The sequence below is a fragment of the Bipolaris sorokiniana genome (assembly GCF_000338995.1).
Source record: "Bipolaris sorokiniana ND90Pr unplaced genomic scaffold COCSAscaffold_1, whole genome shotgun sequence".
In the NCBI taxonomy this organism is placed as follows: Eukaryota; Fungi; Ascomycota; class Dothideomycetes; order Pleosporales; family Pleosporaceae; genus Bipolaris; species Bipolaris sorokiniana.
This window is the reverse complement of record NW_006911895.1, coordinates 530,186-539,537: the sequence shown is the minus strand read 5'-3', so window position 1 is coordinate 539,537 and position 9,352 is coordinate 530,186. Positions and strand designations below refer to the sequence as shown.

The 9,352-nt window shown below is 50.4% G+C and overlaps 5 protein-coding genes across 5 annotated transcripts in view; all 5 read left to right on the top strand.

Moving 5' to 3' along the window:
- COCSADRAFT_206639 (uncharacterized protein) overlaps positions 1-1,805 on the top strand; it is a 3,154-nt gene extending 1,349 nt beyond the window's left edge. The window contains exons 2-3 of the mRNA XM_007696360.1: positions 95-667; positions 722-1,805. Of these exons, the coding sequence (XP_007694550.1) occupies positions 95-667; positions 722-1,770 (1,622 nt within the window). The 3' untranslated portion in view covers positions 1,771-1,805. The remainder of the gene's footprint in view (positions 1-94; positions 668-721) is intronic.
- A 166-nt stretch (positions 1,806-1,971) lies between these two features.
- COCSADRAFT_130537 (uncharacterized protein) lies at positions 1,972-3,480 on the top strand. Its single transcript, XM_007696359.1, has 2 exons — positions 1,972-2,219; positions 2,271-3,480. Exons 1-2 carry the CDS (start codon positions 2,205-2,207, stop codon positions 3,171-3,173), a joined length of 918 nt encoding a protein of 305 aa, XP_007694549.1. The 5' UTR covers positions 1,972-2,204; the 3' UTR covers positions 3,174-3,480.
- Positions 3,481-4,166: 686 nt separating this feature from the next.
- On the top strand, positions 4,167-5,384 carry COCSADRAFT_31894 (uncharacterized protein). Its single transcript, XM_007695954.1, has one exon. The coding sequence runs from the start codon at positions 4,450-4,452 to the stop codon at positions 5,011-5,013; it is 564 nt and encodes a 187-aa protein (XP_007694144.1). The 5' UTR covers positions 4,167-4,449; the 3' UTR covers positions 5,014-5,384.
- A 1,573-nt stretch (positions 5,385-6,957) lies between these two features.
- On the top strand, positions 6,958-7,738 carry COCSADRAFT_31893 (uncharacterized protein). The gene has a single exon (XM_007695953.1). The coding sequence runs from the start codon at positions 7,041-7,043 to the stop codon at positions 7,704-7,706; it is 666 nt and encodes a 221-aa protein (XP_007694143.1). The 5' UTR covers positions 6,958-7,040; the 3' UTR covers positions 7,707-7,738.
- A 140-nt stretch (positions 7,739-7,878) lies between these two features.
- Positions 7,879-8,838, top strand: COCSADRAFT_206602 (uncharacterized protein). The gene is made up of 3 exons (XM_007696358.1): positions 7,879-8,008; positions 8,157-8,300; positions 8,516-8,838. The coding sequence occupies exons 1-3, from the start codon at positions 7,958-7,960 to the stop codon at positions 8,798-8,800; spliced, it is 480 nt and encodes a 159-aa protein (XP_007694548.1). The 5' UTR covers positions 7,879-7,957; the 3' UTR covers positions 8,801-8,838.
- Positions 8,839-9,352: the final 514 nt, after the last annotated feature.

Sequence of the window (9,352 nt, the reverse complement as noted above, 5' to 3'; positions counted from 1 at the left end):
CCCCCCCCCCCCCCCCCCAAGTCCATCACCTACATAAGAAAACTTGGAAATACATACATACACAGCCCTTACTAAACACATAATGCTTATGCAGATTCGGGCATCGGGCTAGCAAAGCCGGATACACCCATTCACATATCCGCTGCAGATCCAAGCTTGGTTCTGACGACATCGCGGGCTCGCGTCTTGACGGAAGCGACGTCTGCAGCGCTACGCAAGCACTTTGGCATTGGGGTGAATAGAGCGGGGAAGGATGTGTGCTCGGTGATTTCAACGGGGCATTATTTGCTTCCTGCGCTTGCGTACGGCGTCATTGGCGCTGGAGGCGTGTTCTCTGCTGCTTCTGCGGCAAGTACGGCTGGTGAGCTGTGCAAGCAGATTCAAGATGCTGGGTCTAAGGTTCTTGTTGCTGTTGAGGGGATGAGGGATGTTGCTATCGGGGCTGCTGAGGGCGCGGGATGGGGGAGGAATGGAGGGGGCAGAGTACTTGTTATGAGTGAGGAGAGAGATTGGAGTTTGAGGATTGTGCAAGAAAATGGGGGGTTGGATGAGAATTTGATTGATGATGGGGATAGGTTGGCTTGGAGGAGGATTACCGATCCGCGGGAGTTGGAGGATAGCCTTGCTGTGCTGATTTATAGCTCTGGGACTACTGGGCTGCCAAAAGGTAAGAGGGAGGAAGACTCCAAGGGGTCCATACACGTGCTGACCCTGGTGTTAGGTGTCAAGATCTCTCATCGAAACTTGGTAGCCGAGACTGTAACGACAGGTGACCTGATCAAGTCATGGATGTCAGAGAAGCGGCCGGACTTCAAGTATAGAACAGTCGCTCATTTACCCATTGCACATATCGCTGGCATTCAGGGTTACCTCCTCAACGCGTTCTACATGGGTGGCTCTGTTTACTGGATGGCAAAGTTCGACTTTGCTCAGTTCCTCGAATGCAATAGGAGATTCCGCATCACTTTCTTCTTCACTGTGCCGCCCATATTCCTGCTCATTGCAAAGTCGGCCCAGGTAACAGACCAGTTCCAGACTCTGGAGCTTGTAGTTAGCGGTGCTGCACCGCTGGGAAAGGACTTGCAGTATGCAGCTAGCCAAAAGCTAGGTGGTCCAGATTGCTTCATCGATCAGACGTGGGGGCTATCCGAAACGACAGGAAGTGCAACAATCATGCCAGCGGGCATGCACGACGACACTGGGTCTGTAGGCCCTCTGGTGCCGAATATGCTTGCCCGTCTTGTCGATGACGACGGCCGAGATGTCGAGCTAGGAAGGTCAGGAGAGATTCTTATCAAAGGGCCTGTGGTGTGCAAAGGATACTACCAGAACGATGCTGCTACCAAGGAATCCTTTACAGAAGACTGGTTTCACACTGGCGACATTGCAAAGTTCCGCAACGGGCTGTTTTACATTGTTGACCGTAAGAAGGAATTAATCAAGTACAAGGGCTTACAGGTTGCACCTGCAGAGCTGGAGGCTGTATTAGTGAGCCACCCAGATATTTTGGATGCGGCCGTTATTGGAGTCGAGGCTGATGATGGTCTTAATGAGGTTCCTAGGGCGTATGTTGTCGCTGCTAAGGCTAAGGATAAGGAAAGGATCAGTGCGCGCGATGTTGTGGAGTATGTGAAGAGAAATGCGGCAGGATACAAGCAGTTGAGGGGTGGAGTGGTGTTCGTGGATGAGGTCCCGAAGAGTCCCAGTGGAAAGATTCTCAGGAAAGATTTAAGGTTTTTGGTGAAGCGTGAGAAAGGCGCAAGGTTGTGAACTGCAAACTCCAAGAAATAGACATACGAAAGCATGACTTCAACTGTAGATGCAATACGTGTGGAACAAATCACACTGTTCCTGATTTAGAAGTCAGGGCAATCGCAATGTTGACACTTACCCCGCAGAAAAAGTACTGAAAAATAGAGACACTTTGCGCGCTAACAAATACATGTGTTTTGCTTGGATTCCGGATTATGCCCCGGTACGGTTTACCCTCAGTGTACACGTGTCTTGTTAGCGATATATCTCTGGGCGGGCCACGACAGACCTGGCGTAGACTTCCAGTCGTCTTACGAGCATACGCACGTGTTTTCTTTTTCAGGACCAGCCGCACAGCCTCAGTTTATGACATCACCACGAACAGTCACAAACTAAATCTTGGGGGTTCCCCTGGCACTGGCTCCAACTTCCTGTCCACATCCATCAGAGCCATGTCTCGCGTAGCGGTAATTTTTGTCAGGACTCTATTGCGTAGACGTGTCTAATTTGTCTTGCAGAAGCAAAACGAGCAGATTCGCGAGGTTCTCGCTTCTGTAGAAAATGGCACCCAGCGGATTAACGAAATGGCAAAAATTAGAGGGTGGTTTCGTCCAAAAGATGGAAGTGGGGCTTATTCGGCCGTGCAAGACTATCTCAACGAGAGAATCGACTTGAGCGAGACGGCATCGCTCTTGTTCGGGCCTATTGATGAGAAAATCAACTCTTCCCATCTCGATGACGTAGATTTCATGGACCTTTGGTATAGCATCATTCACTCAGCACGACGCTTGTCATGCCGTGAAAATGCAGAGTCTCACAACCACGACAAACTAGTCGACTTGATCAAGGCGTTCAAGGAGCACTCTATACCAAACAACGAAATCTACAACTACCTCTACAGCGAAATGACCGACTTTGGAATGGCCTGCCGTGAAGCCTACAACGACGCTCCAGTCGCTCACGACGGCTTCTTCGACCAAGAGGTGGAAGCATGGGCAAACATGAACTTCTTCTATGCTCGTGTAACGCAAAAGGGGCTGCAAGATCTCTGGATATATGCCATCTGGTCGATGCGAACCGCACTTGAAACACCCCTCGTGGACGACCCCTCTGCAACGGCCAATCAGCAATACGACGCGTATGTCCCCGCTGCCGCCGCTTGGATCTTCGGAAATGGACGCCAGCTCTTCCGCTTAGAAAAGGACCTCACACCTGCCGATCCCAAGCAAGGTAACCCCGCACGAGGCGGGGAACTATGGAAAGGTAAGGCCGAGTTCAGCAAAGATCGATGGGCGCTGTGGAAGGAGAGATTTGCTGCGGTTGGGAAAATGGACGGCGTGACGGAAAAGACCAGGATTACCGCGAGAGATGCGGTTGAAAGCATGGAAAGGAGCGAGACATACGAGCCTATGCCGCGGTAGGGCATGGCTTTTGTCGGTGTGTCGTGATGTATTTTTTTCGGCAGATTCATATGTATGTGCAGTTGACGAGGGGCCTACCAAGAACTGTGATGTTTCTTGCGGAAAGATGTATCCGCGTGCACGATCATTATGGCGGTGGTAGTAGAGAGGTGAAAATAGTGACATGCTCGAGTCTGGATGAATATAAAAAAAGCGCCACAGTCACTACTTTTAGCCAGCTCTTCCCTTGTCGGGCAACATCGCATACCTTCATCCGACGCTCTTCACCGTCTCCACCACATCATGTTCACGATGCTCTCCATCATCTCAAATAGATGGCGGGCCTGGTGGTGCTCTAGGACCACTCTTGCAACAAAGCACTTGCAACTAGCAACGGTCTCCTTGTCGCAGCCACGGCTCAAGTTCGGATCGGGGGCAACAGATCCCATCGCACACTAAGTAGCGCCGGCCCGAGCGCCACTGGCAACCAAACCTCAACAAGCCTAACCGGACGGGGCCGTCGCCCATTTCGAGCCTCCTTGCCACGCGGTGCCGCCCTGCAATCTAGTTTTTCTCTTTGCTGGCACAGATTGATAGCGCCTCCGAGACGGGACCCAGACCCTTGGTAACAAGAAAGAAGCGTTCACCGGCCCTGCCTAGCTGCGGAAGGAAATTTTCGAAAGTGTGAAATGTTGAGTTTCCTATGTACGCCGGGTGGCCTGAATTGCCATTAATGTGGAACCGCAAAGCCTCATAGGTATTGAGGCGTGTTTGAGTAGCCGGTGCTTTGGAGAGAACCCATAAGGCAGAAGATACTTCATACACCTAGCGAAAGGCTGAGCCGCTGATGATGCACGCCTGGCGAATCCGGCAAATGTCACTCATAGCGGAGAGATTGTGAGTGGTCATTGCTAGGTACAAGGGTCAGCGGGCTATGGAGTTAGTCGGGGCGGGTGACAGTTAGCTAGACGAACGAGCGAGCATTAGGGGGTTTGACCAGATGCGGACGTTAGGACTTGGTCAAGACAAGACTTTTAGCACTCGGTATGGCCAGGCCCTGCACATGTCCCATTGTATAAAGTAAACGGAGACTGCAGTCTGCATAGCAAGCAAAACGATCATCCGGAACTACTATTGATCATCGAAAGCATATCCGCACATCACTTTCTTCTTTAAGGAACCCTCAAGTCGCATACTACACACCTGCTCATCCCCAGAAACTCGAGTTCCCCTTGCTCGACAAAGGATCCGCCTTCTTTTACCCTCTATATTTTCAATCTACTATACACTGCCAACCATGCATTTCCTCTCCACCATCGTCAGCATCGCCTCTCTGTCGGCTCTTGCATCCGCACAACCAGGCCCCGGCCCAGCACCAGCACCAGCACCACCCGTCGCCCAGATGAACAACACAAACGGCATTGGCAGCATGCCTGCACAGCGCTTCGTCATCTCCGCCGACCAAGCCCAGACTGTCATCAAAGCCGCCATCGCAAACGCCACCGCGCTCCAGATCCCAGAAAACATTGCCATTGTCGACCCAGCCGGCATGCTCGTCGCTTTCCACCGCATGGACAACGCATACCTCGGCTCCATAGATATCAGCCAGAAGAAGGCCCGCACTGCCGTTCTCTTCAACGGCCTTAGTAGCGGAGACCTCTACGCTGCCGTTCAGCCCGGCGCCCCGCTTTACAGCGCCGAGAACAGCAACGGAGGTCTTATTGTCTTTGGAGGCGGTCTCCCTATTTACCTCAATGGAAGACTGATTGGCGGTGTTGGTGTTAGCGGTGGAAGTGTAGAGCAGGATCTCAGTGCTGCGTTTGCGGGTGTTGAGGGGCTTGGTGCTTCATCCAAGGCTTAAAAGCATGGTATTGAGATGAAAACGCCTTTGTTTTACTTATTCTTCTTGTATTTTTTTGTTGAAAGATTTTTGGGGCGATATCCTGGGGTTAGTTTGGAAGTAAAAACTTTTGACAAGGTCGAAGATAGATGTTTTGGGACATGATTGTTGTTGTGTTATACTAGAATAGAAGGGCCGAAAAGGGCCTGGTTGTAATTGGTAATACTGAGGATCAATGTACTCGGTTGAGAATAAGAGGTGTCCATTTTTGGAACGGTGTTACGACATTTGGCTTGCTGCATACTCTTGAGAAATAGACTTGATTTGTATGTTGCAAGTAGACCTTCTGGTCTCTCCTTGATCACATTAAAAACTGGTTTAGACTTTTTGGGATATCTTCTCACTGATCACATGTGAATGTTTGGACAAGGTTGGTTTTGAAGCCTTTGAAGCCCCAAGCATGGTGGTGAAGAAGGGAAAAGAAGCCTCGTCAACATAGTCGACGCGATGATGTTGCTCTCGGGATGCCGTATCTCGGGAGAGGCTGACAGCGAGCTAGCGATTCATGTTCTTGACACATGACATGTAGTGTGCGGCTGTGGCGGGAAAGAACTCGCAGGAGATCCGAATACCGATATTATGATAGGCAGGATAGCGGAATCGTGAAACTTGACTAGGATTTCTGGTGCTTGCGACGCCGTGTTGTATCTTCTTCAGAATGTAGCATGGCACTTTTGGCGTAGCGGTGACGCGCACGTGTTTGTGAGCCCTACCAAGTAGACGCAGTTAGTTCACGATCGTGGGAACGCTATTCATACTTTGGAGCCAGTTGAATGCTTGATATGAAAGTGATGCTGTAACGTTCAAGCCCAGAGACCTCGGCGGTAGGCGACAAAGGCTCGCTTATCCTAGTGTACCATTCGCCTCACATTCTGTTGTCTAGCACTCAGCCTGGACAAAAATAGGTAAAGTGTACCAGAGCCAAAAGTACGTATAGTGATGTCATGAGCTCCCGGCTATGTATACTCAAGGACGTTAGTTTGACTGATCATCTGCACAAAGCAGAAGTTACTGATGCGGGCGATTCGGATGTAAATCCTAATAGCTCCTTGATATTAGCCCCCAGTCTTCAGTTGGGATAAATATTTCATAGTGATTATAGAACACGTTGGTCTGGCCAACATGCTGTCCGCTCAAAAAGTAAAGGAGATCACTGTTGCAGTTGCATAACTCATCAGCAATCAGGTCGGCATGGAAGTCTCCCTACGTCACAGCAGCAACCAACCAGTTTTCTTGGCAGCGCGACCCCACTAACCTCTACGGAGCTTTCGCCAACTTGAAAGAATTGGTGCGACCTTACAAAGCCTACGCGAAACGTGAGTATGCCAGAGCAGCTGTTGTATCGCTCGATCACTTCCCGGATAGGGCTGTCATTAGCGGTGAGGGCCGAGACCTCACCATTCGTTTTGTGTACTTCATATTCACCGCTTCCAATCCAGGGTTGCCCAGTCAAAATACCTTATTCAACCATGCTCTTCTGGTCCTCTGACCATTCCCGTGATCGTTTCTTACCAGTACCGCAAGTTGCAAGTCCAATATTCCAGCGAACAACGCACTCACAATCATGAAACAACCAAAAAAGAAAGCGCGTCGTCGGGACGAGTGGAAAAATGCAGTCATGAGTAAAGTAGGTCTGATGACCCGGTGATTGCCAATCAAAAATGCTACAAAGGCTGCGAAGACAGCTGTTACTGCTGCAAGTGTGGTACTAGCCGGACCAATAGTGTCGTTTCTCCCGCTTGGCCCCTTCACCGCCATCCTATCGTTACTAGCCACGTCCATTGCGAACAGTCACTTGAAACACAAGGTCATTGGTGGCGTCATTGCTTTTTTGTATGCAGGTAGGCTCCATGGGTTCGAAGAACAATTGCCGGCGCTGTTGAGCTACTTTAGCTTTACTTCTGCCTTCGGTAAGCCTATTTGTATCGGCAGCATCTTACTCGCATCCTGACAGGAGCGTAGATAAGCTTTCTGGAACACTTGATGCCATGTACAAGGAGTCCGCCTTCACAATTGGATTTTCTCGACCTGAATCAACACAGTTATTTCTTTTTGTTCTCTCTGAGCTCCTCGAGCTTCCTTGGGCTATACCGATAGTCGTCCGCACAGTTGTCACCAATGTGTCGCTGCTGGCTTCTCAATCATATGCCACAATTTCGAGCACAAAACCGTCATTCGATACATCGAAACCACCCCTGAGATTACTCATTCAGACATTGAGCAACCTGTACACCAAGGATAAATTTGCGGATGACGATGTGGAGAGCCTGAACTCGAGTCAAGATATCCAAAACAGCATCCCTTCAAATATCGCCCAAAGTCTCTCGCCAGAAATCCCGAGCTATGAATATTCGCCAGAGGAGTGGTCAGAGGAGCGAGAGGTGGTCGAAGATACATGTGATGATGAACTTTGGAAAGGCGGTTCCTTAGATGATGAAGAAAGGCGTACTCAAGCACTATTCGATGAGCTGAATCATCTGATCGATGAATGCGACGGGCTGAATAGTGCTCAGTGGAATGAAGTCATCGAGTTGTTGAATGGAAACGAGGGCTTCGACGGTGACCGAGGAGAGTGTATGGTCTCAGCGCATTTTGAGGATTGGGCACAGCGGGATGCAGAGATAGAGTTGTCAGTTTTATACCCCAATATTTGATTGATTATTTTGAAGTAAATGCAAAAATGAAGATCTTCCAGAATGTAGATGACATGATTACTACCTGCGTTGCGGCTGCACATGTGATGATAGCATTGTGGACCAGCCACAGTGGCGGTGTGCCAAGGTTTTAACCGCTTCCAGACTAGACAGCTCGCTCGCCCACAGGTCCCAACTCCAATATTGCACACAATTCGCGACCGACGACAACCCCACGACTAACACACAGGTATCACGCCAACACCGCCAACATGCGTACCTACGACGATTCCTTCAGCGGTCAAAAGATCTACCCGGGCAAGGTGCGTTACAATGCCGCTCCCGTGTCCCGCCGTCCGCCGCTGCCAGAGGTCGACATTCCGCCATCGCGCCGCAACAAAGCGAACACCTGGCGGAGGGGGATGATGGGGATACCATAATGGGTCGGGCATTGGCTGATGGCATATACAGGGCAAGCTTTACATCCGTGGTGACAGCAAGATCTTCCGCTTCCAGAACGGCAAGAGCGAGTCCCTTTTCCTCCAGCGCAAGAACCCTCGCAAGATTCACTGGACCACTCTCTACCGAAGGGCGCACAAGAAGGGTATCTCTGAGGTTAGTCGCCGCCCATTTTCATATGCATATTCAACGTTGGGACGTGTATTTGGGACAGCAGTGAAGGATGACATCAGTATAAACTGCGGAAGATGTACAGGGGATAGGGAGCATCACCGGTGTCGATGTTATCGTGTTGTCGTTGCTGTCCCTTCACAGTCTATACATCACCACCATACGATTGCGAACTATGCTAACCACCGTCACCACAACAGGAAGTCGCCAAGAAGCGTACCCGTCGCACAGTCAAGCACCAGCGTGCCATCGTCGGTGCCTCTCTCGATGTGATCAAGGAGCGCCGCAGCCAACGTCCCGAGGCCCGTGCTGCTGCTCGCAGCGCCGCCGTCAAGGAGGGCAAGGAGAAGAAGGCCGCCGCCGAGTCAGCGAAGAAGGCTGAGAAGGCCAAGAACGCCGCTGCATCCGCACGAGGCAACGCCGCCAAGGTCAGCAAGCAGGGTGCCAAGGGTGCCGCACCAAAGGTGCAGGCAAGGACTCGTTAAGCTAAAGCGGGGAATTGGTACGGCGTGCATAGTCTGGGTTATGGCTGGTTTTTCGGAATGACTCGGTGTTTCCCTTTACTCTCTGAATCTCTGTTTCCGATAAACCGCGGAAAAATGGAATGAATGGAAATGGCACTCTTCATGGCTGACCTGTTTTGCTTCTGGAATCGGTGTTTTTCTACTACTGGACACTGACCCACCATACACTGAAGCGTCTGGCGCCGTAGGGCAAATACAATACCATGTCCTTACGAAACAATGAATGCTGCTGCCAACACGAGTCGTGAGTATGCCCAAGGGAAGGGGAACAAGGATGGCTGATGTGTATTCCATCAAGGCTTCCATACACCACTGGCATCCACCAGGGGGGATACCTAAATGTCGATTCAATGGTACAAGCACGTCACTTCTTACTTGATACACTGTTCATATCCCGTTCATGTCTCATTATTATCGAGTTCAGTAGAGCTATTTCGTAACATTGTGGAAAAGAAGAAAGAATCAAAACAAGTCTTAGCTAATGCAGTCTAATCCTCATGTCAAGACTGATAG